The sequence below is a fragment of the Phoenix dactylifera genome, chromosome 18, assembly GCF_051530095.1.
Source record: "Phoenix dactylifera cultivar Ajwa chromosome 18, Ajwa_hap1_PhDact_Kaust_v1.1, whole genome shotgun sequence".
Taxonomy (NCBI): domain Eukaryota; kingdom Viridiplantae; phylum Streptophyta; class Magnoliopsida; order Arecales; family Arecaceae; genus Phoenix; species Phoenix dactylifera.
In genome coordinates, this window is record NC_143207.1 from 7,945,229 (window position 1) to 7,963,975 (window position 18,747).

At 38.0% G+C, this 18,747-nt stretch overlaps 1 protein-coding gene across 1 annotated transcript; it reads right to left on the minus strand.

Moving 5' to 3' along the window:
- Nucleotides 1-11,415: 11,415 nt before the first annotated feature.
- LOC103695798 (vesicle-associated membrane protein 721-like) lies at nt 11,416-18,202 on the minus strand. The gene is made up of 5 exons (XM_088714206.2): nt 17,847-18,202; nt 12,279-12,420; nt 12,071-12,191; nt 11,862-11,924; nt 11,416-11,772 (listed from the first exon to the last, which is right to left on the minus strand). Exons 1-5 carry the CDS (start codon nt 18,034-18,036, stop codon nt 11,626-11,628), a joined length of 663 nt encoding a protein of 220 aa, XP_088570332.1. The 5' UTR covers nt 18,037-18,202; the 3' UTR covers nt 11,416-11,625.
- Nucleotides 18,203-18,747: the final 545 nt, after the last annotated feature.

Consider the following 18,747-nt stretch of genomic DNA (forward strand, 5'->3'; position numbering starts at 1 on the left):
CCAAGCGTCCCCCTGGAAATTCACTATAATCCTGCGGATTACAGTTGGATTGTTTTTCAGGCTCACAATCAAAAAACCTTTACACTTTGGTTTTCCGGGATCACCCAAAACCTATGTTGGTTTTACGGGCTCACCAACAAACCTTCACCGTTGGTTTTACGGGCTCACCAACAAACCTTACAAAGTAATTAAAAAGAAAGAGCTTGAAACTCCTAGAAGAGCAAATATAACAATTTTATACTAATAGAAGAGATGAAAAAATAGTTATCGCTTTGAGGATGCTCTTCTCTTCTTTGCCAAGGTTACTTCACTTCACAATGGTTTGGTGGAGCCGTTGAATGCACACTAAGATTTCTCAGCCACCTCCTTTTTGAGACTTAAATGGAGAACCTTGACGAAAGATGCTAGGGTTTGCTTTAACTTGAATGAACTATTGATTTCTTGGCAAAAGATGCTTCCTCTAATGAATAGTTCACTTTAAATACTTGCCCACCTCTATTGGTCACTTTCCATTGGTTAGATTTGAAAAACTATCCATTACTAGCCGTTGGGAGGTCAAAAAGCACTTCCGCAGAATTAGCCGTTATGCCCTTGCCCGTGCTGCAGTCGACCCAAACTTTTCTGGGGTCGACTCAACTTACTGTTCATTAGACTTGGGGTCGACCCAACTCACTCTGGGGTCGACTCAAACTTTACTGGGGTCGACCCCTGCTATAGTGGGGTCGGCCTTCTCAGGAACCACAGAACCTTGCATTTTCGACTATTTTCACTGAGGTCGACTCAACCTTTCTTGGGGTCGACCCATGCTACAGTGGGGTCGACTCATGCTCCATTGGGGTCGACCCTCTCAGGGATTCCAGAGACGTGGTTTTTGAGCACATATCCTTGGGGTCGGCTCATGTTCAGTTGGGATCGGCTCCATTGGGGTCGGCTCAAGTGTTCCTGGGGTCGGCTCCATCTGGGGTTGGCTCTCTCAGTAAATTTTAGAGAATTGTTTTCTTGAGGCTTGAAGCTGGGGACAACTCAAAGATACAAGGGGTCGACTCCACTTACTGTTCATCTGTGCCATTTTTGCAGGGGTGTGCCAGATGGTTCCAAGGTGTGCCAGGGTCGACTCCACTTAAGTTGGGGTCGACTCAATCCACACTTTCCTGCATCTTAAGGTTAGACTAATTCATATAATCAATGAAACATATTTCAAGCAATTTTGAGTGTATGCCACGATAGAGCTACAAACCCTTAACAATGAAAATCACTGTTTTGCCCTTAAGAGTATATTTTACTTGAAACTTTGCTGAATTAGAATTAAGAGTTCTCTATCCCTTTTCTACTACAAATTTTATCTCGTTGTTAATCATTGGAAGACGTTTTGATCTCATTCTCTTAATATATCATGAATATATCGAGAGTGTCATATTCATTAGTGATGTATCACGTTAAACTGTATTATTAATTCGATATTCCCTCAATGATTGTGTTAATCATCGAAATAATACTATCATCCTCAATCTTCCCCTTTTTGATGATTACAAAACATTGAGCATGAGCAGATTGACACTTATAATAAAATTAGGAGTTTTATTTTAGAAAGTGCTCAAGTTGCTGAATTTCAGCTTTTCAAATTTGAAAGTGAAGACTCCCCCTCTTTCATCCAAATATTGCCAATTTGAACTTTTGATTTTCTCCCCCTTTCTTTTGTATTTTATGAGACTTCAAAAATTTGAGATAAAGCAAGAGATTCAGGTTATGTATCAGGGCATGAGAAGTATGTGCCAAATTCAGAAATTTTGTTTGAAAATTCAGACTTTCTTGTTTTGAAAATTTTCATTGTTACATATTGCTCCTCCTTAAGTGAATATTATCTCTTGCTATAATTTTCAAACTTATTTCTCCCCCTATATCGCAACTTCTTTCTTTTCTTACTTCTCCCCCTTTTTGTTATCATCAAAAGAATGTATAGCACTAGATAAGTAGAAGCAATAAATGATAAAATCCAAATTTCATTGATCAAAATGAAACATTGTAGTACACTAAGGCCAAAAGTACAATGTTCTTCAATTAACGTACAAAGTACATCAACAAAGTAAAATGCATATGAGAACTAAATAAATCCTAGGCACTAATCGTGATGGACTCTTGTAGTGCTATCAACAGGCCTAGGGGGAATCTAAGGGATGTGATCTAGTCTTCATCCTCCTAGCATAAGTGGCGAGGGGAGGTCTGGCCTGATGGGACTGAGTCTGTCGTGGACCTCTGTGAGCTGGGTGACTCAGCGCCGAAACCTCTGACTCAGCTGCTCGGGGCACATATGGACCATGAGCCTCTCTCTCTCTCTAATGCTGCCACCTGGTCTCTGAGGCCTCTAATCTCAGCAGTCATACTGTCCATCCTGCGCATCATGCCATCAGAGAGAGTCCTCACTTGAGCTGACACAAGCTCAGTCATCCTACTCCAAAACTTCTCTGTACATCCCATAGGTGTGGATGACGAAGGTCCAGCCTCTGAAGGTGCTGTAGGATGATCCGCAGGTATCTCAGGCTCAGCGATAGAGTCTCCAATCTCTGGTGCATCACCCTCCGGTGCATGTACCCCTGCACCTCTATGCACCCACTGACCATCCACATTCTCATAACCCATGCGCACTAGGGACCGTGCAGTGTAGGTGTCGGTAAATAGCAAATGCCTGGATATCTCTCCCTCCACACATATGTCATGCTGCCTGAATATCAGGATGAGTATCATACCGTAGGGCAAGGAGACTCTCGATTTGCATATGGCCTCTCGCATCTGCCTAATCATCATAGCTGGAAGATTCAGGGGAATGCCTTGAATGACATGCTCCATAATGGCCAAGTCACACTCAGATACATGATCAAATTTTCCACTCTTCGGAAACAATATCCGACTTATGAAGTTGTACAATAACCTCATCTCGGCTGATAGAGAGCTAGCTATTACATTTTCTGAGTAGTCAAAGTCATCTCTCTCAAAAATTATCTGTAGAGCCCTCAACTTGCTCTCTGGTTTTTCTAGTGTGGCTCTTTCGCAGGGAAGATGAAGCAACTCACTTAGGCTTTCCTCTGAAACACGAACCCGTACTCCTCGGACCTCAGACACAAGCCCTTCTGGACCGACTTTTAGAAAAGCATAGAACTCACGAACTAAGCCCGGGTAGGTCACTAAATCTAGGGAGCAAAGATACTCCCATCCTTATCTTTGAATCCAACCACCCAACCGGAACCCTTCTTGATCCAAAAATTTGGAATGGATCCTTCTACCCGTGGTTACCGGTCTTTCCGCATATTTAGCAAGTTGAACTGAGGGGGAAGGAGGTGGAGGAGGCTCCGCACGTGTCTCACCTCATGAAGAAACTATAGAAGACTCTCTAGGGCGCCCTTCTACAATGGTTAGCCGTGAAACCCTCCCGGATCTCTTGGTAACAACTCGCTTGAGTCCCATTTTTACCAAACCCTCACTTAGGTCTTGATCCAACGGCTTGGGGAAGCAATCTACTATTGTTTGGAGATGATTGGAAGGGATTGGAAAGTGGAAAATAGGATTTTAGGAAGAGGACAAAGGGAAATAATGCCCTAAAATGGCTCACGGGTCCCCTTTTAAAAATGGGGTCCCGCCGTTGGGTCGACCCCAGATTTTTCTTGGGTCGACTCAAGGAGGGGTCGACCCCATTCTGGTTCGGGTCGGCCCCAGTTCAAGCCAAAAGAATTTTTTTTTTTTTTAATTCCTCCTTCTTTCTGATCCTTACCAAATCTTTATGGGACATTGATATATGAGTAAGGAATCTATAAATAAATAATTTTACTAATATTTCATGGAATTTTCAAAATGGGAGGAGAGTATCATGAGACAACTTGTTCCTTTCATTTTTTTTTTTTTTAATCAAAGGGATCACATACGCCTAGTTCCCTTCTAAGCATGCAGAATCTATCCTCACTTAAAGGTTTTGTGAATATGTCAGCTAATTGTTTCTCGGTATATACATGCTCAATACATACATTCCCATTTTGCACATGATCTTTAATGAAATGATACCTTATTTCAATATGCTTGGCTTTAGAGTGCTGAACCGGATTTTTGGTAAGGTTAATGGCACTAGTGTTATCACACTTTATAGGAATGTTGTCTAGTTTGATTCCATAGTCCTCTAGTTGTTGCTTGAGCCATAGTACTTGAGCACAACAACTTCCAACAGCTATGTATTCGGCCTCAGCCGTTGACAATGCTACTGAATTCTGCTTTTTGCTAAACCATGATACCAAGTTATTCTCTAAGAATTGACATGTTCTTCTAGTACTCTTCCTATTTAATTTGCATCCAGCAAAATCTGCATCAGAATATGCAAGCAAGTCTAGACAAGAGTCTCTAGAGTACCATAATCCTATGTTTGTAGTTCCTCTCAGATATCTAAGGATTCTTTTGACAGCACTTAGATGTGACTCCTTCGGATCTAATTGGTACCTAGCACATATTCCCACACTAAATACTACGTCAGGCCTACTAGCAGTGAGGTAAAGCAAAGATCCAATTAAGCCTCTATAGAGCTTCATATCTACACTTTTCTCTTTTTTATCTTTGTCTAGTTTACTAGTGGGGTACATTGGGGTGCCTATTCTCTTGTGATTTTTATTTCCAAACTTGTTTAGTATTTTCTTTGTGTACTTAGTTTGATGAATAAAGATGCCTTCCTTAGTTTGCTTGATTTGTAATCCGAGAAAGAAATTGAGTTCTCCCATCATACTCATCTCGAATTCTTCTTGCATTAATCCAGCAAATTCTTTTCAAAGACTATCATTAGTGGCACCGAAAATTATGTCATCTACATATATTTGTACTACTAGCCAATTTTTATCTTTTCTCTTGAGAAAAAGTGTTTTATCTACATTTCCTCTACTAAAATTATTATTTAACAAAAAATTGCTTAGTCGATCATACCATGCTCTAGGTGCTTGTTTCAATACATATAGTGCCTTACGTAATCTAAATACATGATCAGAAAATTCATGATTCTCAAAATCAGGGGGTTGCTCTACATATACTTCTTCTTTTATATAACCATTTAAGAAGGCACTTTTTACATCCATTTGATATAATTTGAAATTCATGAAGCATGCAAAAGCTAGAAGTAATCTAATAGCTTCTAATCTAGCCACGAGAGCAAATGTTTCTTCAAAATCTATTCTTCTTCTTGATTGTATCCCTTAGCTACAAGTCTAGCTTTATTTTTTATAACTACCCCATTTTCATCTAATTTATTTCTAAAACTCCATTTTGTTCCAATTACAAAATTATGCTTTAGTCTCTCAGTTAATGTCCATACATTGCTTCTTTTAAATTGATTTAATTCTTCTTGCATAGCATTAATTCAATTTATGTCATTCTCAGCTCTTCATAAGTCTTAGGTTCTATTTGTGAAACAAAAACAAGATAGTCATTTAAATTTCTAAGAGAGGATCGAGTTCTTACCCCTTGAGATGGATCACCAATGATTAAGTCTTTGGGATGTCCATGTGCGTACCTCCATTTTTTTGGCAAGTCTTGAGATTATGGTGGCACACGATCATCTTCCTTTTCTTGATTTGGCACGTCATTAAGATTTAATTTTTTAAACTCAATAATTCCTGCATCATCATCAAAAGTACTTTCTCTCCTAGGAGACTCACTATCAGACTCATCAAAAATAATATTAATTGGCTCTTCAACTACAAGAGTTCTTTTGTTGAATACTCTGTATGTCCTGCTAGAAGTAGAGTATCCTAAGAAGATACATTCATCTGACTTGGCATCAAATTTACTTAGATCCTCCTTGCCATTGTTTAAAATAAAACATCTACACCCAAATATTCTAAAATATTTAGCAGTTGGTTTCTTATTCTTCCAAAGTTCATAAGGAGTTTTCTTTGTTATAGGATGTATTAAAACACGATTTAAAATATAGCAAGCAATATTTATGGCTTCAGCCCAAAAGTACTTTGGAAGATTTGACTCACACAACATCGTGCGTGCCATTTCTACCAATGTCCTATTTTTTCTTTCAACAACCCCATTTTGTTGAGGCGTTCTAAGTGCTGAAAATTGATGAGAAATACCATTTTCATTACAAAATTATTCAAAGTGTTGATTTTCAAATTCAGTTCCATGATCACTTCGAATTGCAATTAAGGTGAGCTTCTTTTCAGTTATGATATTTTTATAATATTTCAAGAATGCTGAAAATGCTTCATTCTTATGTACAAGAAATGAAACCCATGTATATCTTGAGAAATCATCTGCTATAACTAGTCCATATTTTTTTCCTCCTCGATTTGCAGTTCTAGTAGGCCAAAATAGATCCATGTGTATGAGTTCAAAAGGTCTAGTGGTTGATACTACATTTTTTGATTTGAAATATGATTTTGTTTGCTTTCCTAATGAGCATGGTCCACAGATTTTGTCTTTTTCAAAAATAAATTTTGGCACATCTTTTATCAAATCCTTTTTGACTAGTTTTGATATTAAGTCCATACAAGCATGTCCTAGTCTACGGTGCCAAAGCCAACTTGTTTCACTTTTCCTTTCTTCATTAGTGATTAAGCCTAATCCATTTTTCTTGCCTAAGTTATGAAGATCTATCATATAAATGTTTTCATGCCTATGTCCTATAAGTACAATACTATTATCTTTAGGATTTGTGATTATGTATACTGAAGCTTCAAATGTGACTTTGAGATCTTTATCACAAAATTGACTTATGCTAAGTAAGTTATGTTTCAGACTATTAACTAATAAAACATTTTCTATAAAAGTGGATGGAGTAATATAAATTTTATTCTTTCCAATGATAAGTCCTTTTTTCATTGTCTCTATAGGTTACCACTCCACCCTCCTTAGATTTCAAAGTGACAAATTGTTCTATGTCACCTGTCATGTGTCTTGAATAGCCGCTATCTAGATACCATCATCTATCCCTCTTATTAGCTGTAAGACACTCCTACAATCAAAATCAAGAATGTACTTTAGGTACCCAAACTATGTTGGGTCCTTTAGGGTTAGTACTTGATGTTCCTTTTGGAACCCAAATTTTTTTAAATTTTAGCTTACTCTTTTCACTCAATTTGTTATAATTGAACTTTCTAAAATTACATTCATATGCTTTGTGTCCTACTTTATTGCAGCAATGACAAGTTATATTTTTATTTTTGGCTTTCACAAATATGTTCTTTAAGTATTTTTGCTTCCTATTTGTTTTATATTCTAACCCTATTTTATTATATACAGCTTTTTGACTATCAAGAATCATATTTAATTTAGTTGAGCTAAGTGTAAACTTGTCCACTAAGGATTTGTATTTTTCTGCATCTTATTTTAGCTTGAAATTTTCAGTAATTAGACTTTTAGTTTCATTAGTGAACTTCCTACTTAATATTTCATAGTCATTAGATAGTTTCAGCTTTTCTTTGATAAGAGATTGATTTTCATCTTTTAGAACTTTATTTTTATTGATTAGCTTCTTGTGTTCTTCCATGAGTTCTAAAAATGCATCATGTAATTTTTCTACTGTAAAATCACATTCAAGTTCAAAATCTATCTCATCGTCATTAGCCATGTAGCAGATTTGGACCGTCTCTTGTTGATCTTCCTCTTCCGAACTTGACTCCTCACTTTCACTCCATTCAGCCATGAGGTTCCTCTTTTTAAGCTTTCTTGCCATCCATTTCAATTCCGGGCAATCTATCTTGAAATGCCCTGGCTTGTTACGCTCATAGCAAATTGGCATTTCTTTTTCTTTTTCCTTGTCCTTTCCCTTTTTCTTGCTCGAGCTACCTTTGAGGAAGGGCTTCCTTTTATGAAATTTTTTCTTCCCTCTTATAAATTTTCTGAATTTTCTTGCGAGCATAGCCATTCTTTCTTCATCATATTCCTCCTCATCATAAGACTCCTCTGATTCAATTTTCTGTTTTGGAGTTGTAGACTTCAAGGCAATGGTCTTCTTTTTCTTGACCTCCTCTTCTGAATTTTGCTTCATGGTCAACTCATGGATCATAAGTGATCCTAGAAGTTCTTCCAATTGTAGTGTATTGAGGTCCTTTGCTTCTTGAATTGCAGTTACCATGGCCTTCCAAACTCTTGGTAGTGACCTGAGAATTTTTCGCACTAGTTCAGAGTTAGTATAAGACTTTCCTAAACTCTTTAGTCCATTTATGATTTCCATGAATCGAGTGAACATTTCAGTTATGGACTCTGTGGATTCCATTTTAAATAATTCATACCTATGTACTAATATATTTATTTTTGACTTTTTAACCTATTAGTTCCTTCATGTGTGACCTCTAGTTTATCTCAAATTTTTTTCACGGAGATGCATGTAGATATTCTATTAAATTCATTTACATCTAGTGAGCAGTAAAGTACATTAATTGCTTTAGCATTTAATTGTGCTAGTCTTCTATCACTATCATTCCAATCCATTTCTGGTTTAGAAATGATTGTGCCCTCTATACTAATTATGGGTGTGTGTGGTCCTCTAGTTATGATATTCCACAAGTCATAATCTAGAGCTTGAATGAATATCCTCATCCTAGCTTTCCAATATGTGTAATTAGTGCCATTAAATAGAGAATGTCTATTTGTGGATTGCCCCTCGCTCATAGAACATCCTACTTGGGTTGTCATGATCTTTGACTCTTGATCGTGAGATCAACAAATACTATGAGAGCACCTTGCTCTGATACCACTTGTTGCCCAAGGTGACAAGCCAAGAGGGGGGATGAATTGATTTTTCTAAATTTTTCAATCCCTTAATTAAATCAATTGATGAGTGAGTGGTTTAGTTAATATTAATTGAGTGTGTGTAGTGAAGTTAGAATAATACACAATATAAACACACAAGAAGTATAGTGGTTCGATGCTCTCCTAAGCACCTACGTCCACTCCCCAAGCGTCCCCTTGGAAATTCTCTATAATCTCGCGGATTACAGTTGGATTGTTTTCCGGGCTCATAATCCAAAAACCTTTACACTTTGGTTTTCCGGGATCACCAAAAACCTATGTTGGTTTTATAGGCTCACCAACAAATCTTCACTGTTGGTTTTACGGGCTTACCAACAAACCTTACAAAGTAATTAAGAAAAAAGAGTTTGAAACTCCTAGAAGAGCAAATATAACAATTTTACACTAATAAAAGAGATGAGAAAATAATTATCGCTTTGAGGATGCTCTTCTCTTCTTTGCTAAGGTTACTTCACTTCACAATGGTTTGGTGGAGTTGTTGAATGCACACTAAAATTTCTCAGCCACCTCCTTTTTGAGACTTAAATGGAGAACCTTGATGAAGGATGCTAGGACTTGCTTTGACTTGAATGAACTATTGATTTCTTGGCAAAAGATGCTTCCTCTGATGAATAGTGTCACTTTAAATACTTGCCCACCTCTATTGGTCACTCTCCATTGGTTAGATTTGAAAAACTATCCGTTACTAGCCGTTGGGAGGTCAAAAAGCACTTCTGCAGAACTAGCCGTTATGCCTTTGCCCGTGCTGGGGTCGACCCAAACTTTTCTGAGGTCGACTCAACTTACTGTTCATTAGACTTGGGGTCGACCCAACTCACTCTGGGGTCGTTTGAGTCGACCCCTGCTACAGTGGGATCGGCCTTCTCAGGAACCATAGAACCTTGCATTTTCGGCTGTTTTCACTGAGGTCGACTCAACCTTTCTTGGGGTCGACCCATGCTACAGTAGAGTCGACTCAAGCTCCATTGGGGTCGACCCTCTCAGGGATTCCAGAGACGTGGTTTTTGAGCACATATCCTTGGGGTCGGCTCATGTTCAGTTGGGGTCGGCTCCATTGGAGTCGGCTCAAGTGTTCCTGGGGTCGGCTCCATCTTGGGTCGGCTCAAGAAAACTTGGGATCGGCCCTCTCAGTAAATTCCAGATAGTTGTTTTCTTGAGGTTTGAAGCTGGGGTCAACTCAAGGTTCTTTTGGGTCGGCTCCTCTCCTGGGGTCGACTCAAAAATAAATGGGGTCGACTCCACTTACTGTTCATCTGTGCCATTTTTGCAGGAATGTGCCAGATGGTTCCAAGGTATGCCAGGGTCAACTCTACTTAAGTTGGGGTCGACTCAATCCATACTTTTCTATATCTTAAGGTTAGATTAATTCATATAATCAATGAAACATATTTCAAGCAATTTTGAGTGTATGCCACGATAGAGCTACATACCCTTAACAATGAAAATCACTGTTTTGCCTTTAAGAGTATATTTCACTTGAAACTTTACTGAATTAGAATTAAGAGTTCTCTATCCCTTTTTTACTACAAATTTTATCTCGTTGTTAATCATTGGAAGACGTCTTGATCTCATTCTCTTAATATATCATGAATGTATCGAGGATATCGTATTCATTAGTGATGTATCACGTTAAACTGTATTATTAATTTGATATTCCCTCAATGGTTGTGTTAATCATCGAAATAACACTATCATCCTCATACAGCACTTTAGAAATATAGCTACCAAACAGTAAATAGCTTTTTATAAAAGCTCTACTTCAAAAAGCTCTACTCCCAACAGCTCTACTTTCAAAGGTTCTACTGCCAATAGCTCCTCCAAATAGAAACTTAAGCCAACATGCAGCCAGGACTACAGCCACGGAGAAATCATGCACCTGAGACAACTTAGCAACACCACGACACTCGAGACCACGAGATCAATCATTCATGAGAAGGAAATCCCGCTGCCGTATATATTTCCTAATAACAATAAAAATAATTTTAAAAGAACTAAAACTTATTAGGAAGTTATATCTAATAAGAAGTTCTAGTAATATAAATTTTTTTTTTCAAATTTTCAAAAAAATGCAGAGAGCCACATTATTTTTGAAAAGATGTGTATGGAACATTTAAACTCCATAGAATATCGTCGTTTTTGAAAAAGAACATATGAGATGTTTAAATTTCTCTAAAACTATCGTAATTTGCGAATCTCAGACCAACTTTTGTCTCCCGACTTGCTATTTACAAAACTTGCTATTCCTATTCCAACTTTCTATTTCATAGCTTTGTTTTCTATAACCTTCCTTCCACATTGGATAAGGTTAAAGTACAACCTGAATTTTTCTCAGATAGGCATTGTATCCTAAGATTAGTATTTCCAAGTTATACCTATGGTGGAGAAATAAGCATCCTTATCGAAAATTTCCCAAAAACGCCTTACCTAATAATTTCTTTGGCCACATTTCTTGTACATACCACAACACCTACATACCAGATGCCAGCACTGCTGCACAATCATCGTCACAACAAAATCTTAGATAGCAGATACTAGCAACCCAGGATACCACATAATGACCAAATCAAATAGAACAAGACCCTCCTGTACTTCTATCACAATAAATACTCCTGTATAGTCTATACATGCACAGATCTGAAATACTCCTGTATAGTCTATACATGCACAGATCTGAAATACATAAGCATTCCCATCACAATTCCAGAGAGACTATGAAATAGGATAGGGTTCATAGGGGAGAACACAACACTAGTCTATCACAAAAGCACCAACGTTTATATAGTACTGGCAGTAAAAGATACTATACCCTCACTCAGAAGGGGAGTGGAGGTGTGCATGGTCTCATGTGCATTTGAAGCCATGACAAACTGACAATATTATGATGAGGATTAGCGCAATGATAATGCCCAAGACAATAAGTTTTATCTTCATATTCTGCAACCACATCTTCCTCCTCATCTTTGTCCCATGTTGCCTGAAATCTTGAGCCTGCACATATGATTGAAGCACACAACCAGCTCCATAACTGGGAACCCACTAAAACAAATCCAAAATCAAACCACATATGATCTACAAACCTGTGAGCGAAGATTCTCTGTCTTGTCAACGAGGAGTTCAATTTTTTCCCCGCGTTCTAGAACCTGCAAAGGATGTGATGTTCACCACTAAAACGTTCAAGAATAATTATCACAAAAACCGAATATACGAGCAATTAAATAAGTGCAGAGGCAAGATAAGTATGGCAGAACTTACTGAAGCTTTTCCAGCAGCAATGTTAAAGACTTACCTTCTCAATGTTTTCCATCATAACTCCTTTGACTTCCGAAACCTCAGCTTTCACTTTTGCCAGCTTGCTGATCTCCTCCGGATGGTCCACACAATACTGCATGTGCTCTTTTAATTTGGGCCTGAAATGTCAGAATTTCAACACTTGGTCATATACACCACAAAACAGAAATCTATAATGTTTTGAACAGCAAGGAACAGAAATCTACCCAAATTCACGGTTGAGGCTGTTAGCTGAAGCAGTTGCAGCTTTTCCCCCACCATATCTTTTCTTAAAGTCTTCCTTAACCCTCTCCAAAAAGGCAATTGGAATTTGCCTGCCAGCTGACTCAACTGCAACCACACAGTATGCTACAAAATCCAAAAACAGGCAACTTAGCTACTCAAAGAGAAAAGACAATAAATTACAAAACTTTTAATCTTTGCAGTACAAGTAGTCCCAGTCAGAATTGGTTAACATCATAATCTTGTCCAAACTGCATATGTTAAATGCTAATTGTTTTACAGTGCTGAACTGCAAACACTATAGAATTTAAGGCTTGAAGTACAGGTTGTAGAAACCTACTGAAAATGTCAAGCACTAACAACAATATTGGAAAGCTTGTTGGGAACTTCAATAATTCTAGAACTTTAAGAAATCAAAAGTAAAAGCAACGGAGCAGAAAGGCAGCTGCAGTTCCAACTACCAAGAAAACAAAATCCAACCCCAATAAGAGAAGAGGCATTCCAACAAGACAAATGTAACTATTACTATTTTTTGAACCCTCCATTTTACTAACAGCATGTTGGAAAAATAGATACATCTACTATATTCTCCTGTTTATTTTTACAAAATACTTTTAACTACACATATCATTCCAAAGACATTGTCAAAACATTCAAGAAGAGTGCCTCCATTAGGCTTGTGAATGTTAAAGAAGAGCAAGGAATGAGCAACAGTAACTGCATGCAAGGCCCAACTTCACCATATTATAACCTGCCTTAAATTTTGAAAGTCAAACTTCTACAAATTTTACCATGAGGTTCCAAGAAAAATGATCGACCTCTTATATCAGATTTTTCTCACTTGCTTTTTGATCTTTATAAGTGTCACCTGTCATATATCAACTTACTGGTGATATCCAAGAAGAATTGTTACAGCATTTTAAAATATTTGCAAAAAAAAGAGAAAAAGCGAGAGAGAAAAGAGATTTTATTGCTCTATTCCTTCACATTCGGTACATGTCAGAGGTTATATATACGCATGTATAAACTTCATATAAAGAAAATAATATAGATTGGTATAGAATCACGCTAACAAAGAAAAATACTATGGGTGGTAAAGGTTGTTACGTGATTCGTAAAGCACTCTAACAAGATCATGCTAACAAAAAAATAATAATATAGGTTGATAGAGGATCACGCTAATAAAGAAAATATTATAGGTGATGCATGTTCTTACGTGATCCCTAAAATTATACTAAAATCCCCCCTCAAACTATCTTGTGCTCGGGTCTTCGAGGACAGGTGGCTACATCCGAGGGTGGTGGCGGCCACAACCTTGCTTCATGCATCGGAGGTCATCAGCCGTGCACTATCCTCTTTCCCTGAGATGGCCAGGGACATCTGAGTCTTTCATCCAGCTGAGTCAGCGACCAGATTTGTCTTCGTGTCCTAAAAGCCCCCACCCCCTTGCTTTCTTAAGGTAAATTTTGATGGTAGTACTACTAAGCATGGTGAGAGAGGGGTGTGGATTTTGTCATCAAAGACCACCGCTCCAGATTTGTGGCAGCTGGCAAACGACAGATTTTCGATACCTCTATCATAGAGCAGAGCTGCGAGCGGCATGAGAAGGCATCTCCTACACGAGGCGTGCTCTGGGTGCAGAGTGCATCCACCTGGAGGGTGACTCGGCCTCTAGAGCAGGTCCGCGAACGACATTTTGAGTCGGACCGGTAGTCCTTGCTCCCTGACATACGGCCGATGGCAGGCGAGTGTGGCTCCTTCAGAGCCACTTATGTTTACCAGAATGCTAATACAGCTGCTGACTGGGTAGCATCCTATGCGACGGAGCACTTAGAAAGTTTTCTTTGGATGAACCAGGCAGATGTTTCCTACTTGTTTAGTCAGCTTCTTATCTTGATTTGAATGGTTATACTCATTTACGTATGGTGTGAGGAGCCGGTGTGCCAAAAAAAAAAAACTCTTATCTATAATGATTCATATTCTATTTTTACTCTCATCTTTCCAAGTATACCAAAGTTTATAACTTGTTTTACCAACTTTCTTTGCTTGTTCTCCTATCCATTTAGCCTCTTTCAGGCAAACTATATTAACACTTCTCCAAGTCATTGCATCCATCAATTTCCATCATTTTCCTATCAACAACCCTATATTCCAAGTTGCTAAAGGTATCCTACGTTCTTGGACTAGCTTCTTCATCCACGGTCATCCATTAAAGTGTGAGAACCCTTACCTACTTCTCACCACATCCGAGAGCAGAAGTGGTGCATTCACTTCTGGAGAATGCCCTCGTTAACCCTTGTTCACTTTCACTATGCTCCGGTTCCAATGCAGGGCAACACTAGTACAATGCAACAACTAAGGTAGCCAAATAATGAATACAAAATCAACCTCAAAAACTTTTGAAAAATATTTTAGGCAAAGTCCTAAACTAACATACGAAATTATGCATAATATGTTGCCAAAAGCAAACAATCCAACATCTCCCCAAATGAAGTATTAGCATCAATCTTGTATGCTAATCAAATGAAAGCCAAGCTAATACTTAACAATATAAAATTTTAATAGAGAAAAGCTCTAACATACTATTTATTCGACCTACAAGGATCAAAAGTCCAATCTTCTATCAAGCTTTCTCCAAAAAGGCAACAAACACAACAAAGCTGAACACAACAAATTTTCTGCTCAACTTGCCTATGAACATCACTTTAAATAAGGTTGTCCTTTTGTGGACACAGCATAATGTTGTCTTATAGCATGATTAGTCCTTTCCACACAAATCATCAAGCTTTCTATTGTTAAATAAGTGCATCAATCTCTAAGCTTTTAGGAACTTTTGCAAAGGAAAGGAGGTTATAGAAATCTTGAACAGTTTGCCTCCTTGACCCATAGCAAAATTAAGCCATCACAAAATGGGTCTACTGAAGCTGCATCCATCTTTCCAGCTCATGACTATGCATTTTCTTCCTCAAAGAATTAAAACTCATCTAATGAGGAGCTAATTATATTTGCTGGTCCAATTTAAGCCATATGTAACAATTAAAAAATCATATAGAATTCTTGAAGCTCCAGGATATTCTGTTGCATTATTCATGTATAAAGGATAATTGTTGAAACTAGATGGCACACACCAACAGGGGATTCAAGACCCACCAACAACTTTAAAAGAAATAATCCAAAAAAAGGAAGATAATGTAAACAAAGAAGACTCTCCAATAAGATAGATTATGCGATACTTTAGCAAAAATGAGCAACTCCTGAAACAAGATTTTAAATCCCGTGGGATGAGACTGTCCCAATTTTTTCATGGAAAGGGATGCACAAGTGTCCCACTTTATCCCAACACTTAGGACAGGAGATATCCCAAGATGTGCTGATCAAGATGCTAGGATAGTAGTGGGACTGTCCTATCCCGACACACAGTATGGTACCCCATCCCAGTGTCCCATGGGATGTCCCACCAGGGCTTGAATCCTTGCCTACGTAGTTTACTAAATCTGACTTATGAAAATGAAGGAAAAGTTTGTCTAGTTATTACAAGAATATGATATCGTACTATTCATGCTAAACATGCCATTTTTTTACTTCCCTACTAGAAGATATTCGGTGCCAATGTTGGTCCAATAAATGGATGACAAAAGATATAGAAAGGTACTTAATGGCAGCCAAGTAATGAATAGGAAAAATATGATAGGAATCCTGATCTGAATTTGGCTAACCCTAAGGGTGTTTCCTGTAAGCTGGGGCCTCAAAAGGACATCCATTTACAACAATGCTTCACATTATATATCAGTTGTAGGACAAAAGGATGGAGGTTACTGACGTCATCCCTACAGTTCTTGCAACCAATTACTATTAATACATACCTAGGGTTCACACAAAAAAAGCATTGATTAGCAAGGTTGCATTTATAAAGCAAAGGTTCAATTTGTCACTTGAATTGCAATTTTAATAACCCAGTGTCACTATTGCATGTTTACAGTAAACCAAATAGAAATCAGAGGAATATCAGTACAATGATATAGAAGCTTGCCTTGCATATGCAAGACAGGTTAGATATCAAGCATTATTGTTTTTTATCATAATTTTTCATTTTGTAAATAGAATAACAGTTTGGTTTGCTTCATCTAATGGCAAAGTAACCAATAACTTTGAAGACCTGAAAGCATCAAAAACCAAAGGAATCCTGGAAAATTATTACCAAGTCTAAGCATGAAATGTACAATAATCTATTTAACAAGATAAACTCAGAAGAAGAAGAAGATGACAAGAACATATAAAATGAATTCTGGAAGGCTAGAGATATGGATGAAAGTAGGAGCATGAACAAAAGTGACTCAATAAAACAACAGGTTCGAATTTATATTCCTTTACTATGCATTCCTTCATTTCATGCCCCAACAATAGAGTGCCAATTCTGATTCTTTATTTTCAATTTCCATTTCATTCTGATTTTTGTCCCAAATTTTAATTCTTGCAAACCAAATATCCATTGTTCAGGAGATGCATTACTGCTAAGACACAATATGCACTACATATATGTCTGGTCAACTTCACACGACTCATTTGTCACCAGTAATATATCTAATATATGGTCCAATAGGAAAAACTCAGTGATCCAGCAAAACTATCTTTAGGTAAGCTTTACTCTAGACTTCAGAAGTAATATTAAAAGGAGGCAAGACTTTGCCTCTCATCTACAGGCTATAATAGAAATCTGCAATTCAGATAGACATCTCAAATCAAACCCATTGTAATGTGCTGCATGAAACTCGTACCAAAGGGGGAAAAGGTTACATAGCATGCATCAGTCCTCATGAACTTCAGTCCTCAATGATGTGGTCGTAAATACACAATAACAACTATTCTCTTTGGTAGCTCCTTCTTCGGTGAGGCCAAGCTAAATACAGCCCATCAAATATATATATGTATCAAGTGCATACATGCATGCATGCATGCATACATATATTAAATATGCTAAGTATTGACAAGTATAGCTAATATGCGATTTCTAAGAAACGAAGGAGATCATCATCCAATCTGTTCTCCGGACATCAGAAATCATACCATATTAATTTTGAAATGAAAAAAAGGAAAGAAACGAAAAATATGTAGTCCATCCCAAATTCTAGATATCATAAATCCTACCATATTAATTTCGAAATTTCTAGATATCACAAATCATACCATATTAATTTCGAAATGGGAGAAGAAAAAAACAGAGCATTTGGTCCATCCCAAATTTATAACTTTGGATCTAATAACAACGTGATAATCCAATATCAGCCAAAACACGTCATTTCCCTCAATCATGATCCTAAAATGCTAATAAACCAAATTTACCAAATCTAAACCCCAATCCCGGAAAAGGAAACCAAAAAAACGAATTCTATCTGATCCCACCCCAAATTTGTGCAAATAACAAGTAAAAACAAGCATTTAACCATACAGATCCGAGGATCGGAGGCTCGGAGCCAAAAATCACACCAAGAAACGAAATCCATTAGATGGGGAAACGAGGGCGAGGAGGGAGATCGATCGGGAGGGAGACTCACTGAATCCGTCCTCGACGAGGAAGTTGAAGGTGTGGCTGTCGCAGTTGTAGGTGAACTTGTTATTGCTGGCTGGGAGCTTCTGGAGGCATTGGGAGGCGATGCTGGTGAAGTTGCCGGTGAATTCCGTGTACTCCGCCAGGATCACCGCCCCCCGGGCCACGAAGCTGTAGATCAGCGTCTGCTGCCCCATCTCCCAAACCCTAACCCTCACCCTAAGCCTTACTCTAATCCCAGAATTCTTGGAATCACGGCGCGAGAGAGAGGAAGGAAGGAGAGGGGTGGGATACGGAATGGGACAAGAGGGAGGAGCGTCTCCTCTTTTCTCTTTCTTCGGACGGAGAGAAAGGAGTCGGCGAGGAAATAATTTCAAATTTATTTATTTATGCTGGGTTAAATTTTTGAGGCGGTAAAATGGAAAGCGGAGGCCTTCGGTAGCATCGGAGGCAAGCTGGGTGCATATATATATATATATATATATATATATATATATATATATATATATATATATATATATATATATATTAGATATTTGACATTCCGGTCTTGGAGCGGAGCTGAGCTGATAGCGGTATGGGCCTAGGTTATGCTCGGCAAGTGCTAAAAGCTAATGCGGTACAGCCTATGGGAAATTTGGCCACACTCATTGATGGGTTCAACGAACTGTTAGTGGTGCGGGAGGCCTTCCAAACTATGCATGTCTACAGAGAGGCTAACGGAGTTATGAATTAGGTGTGCCTCGTACGTGCCAATCACTCAAGAGTCAAGAGACACACTTTGGGTTAGAAAGAATGAGCTACCTAGTGCGCTTCAGGATGTATTCTATTTTGATTTTTTTGGATATATCTGTACTAAAATTGTTTGAATCATCCATTTCAGAAAAAAAAAATATATATTCAAAATA

What these genes read in the sequence shown, in the direction of transcription:
- LOC103695798 (XM_088714206.2), bottom strand. Translation starts at nt 18,036, where the DNA reads ATGGGGCAGCAGACGCTGATCTACAGCTTCGTGGCCCGGGGGGCGGTG. An exon ending in AGCCTCAACCGTGAATTTGG is followed by an intron (nt 12,192 to 12,278) that starts GTAGATTTCTGT and finishes CTGACATTTCAG; the next exon opens with GCCCAAATTAAAAGAGCACA. An exon ending in CAGAGAATCTTCGCTCACAG is followed by an intron (nt 11,773 to 11,861) that starts GTTTGTAGATCA and finishes TCATATGTGCAG; the next exon opens with GCTCAAGATTTCAGGCAACA.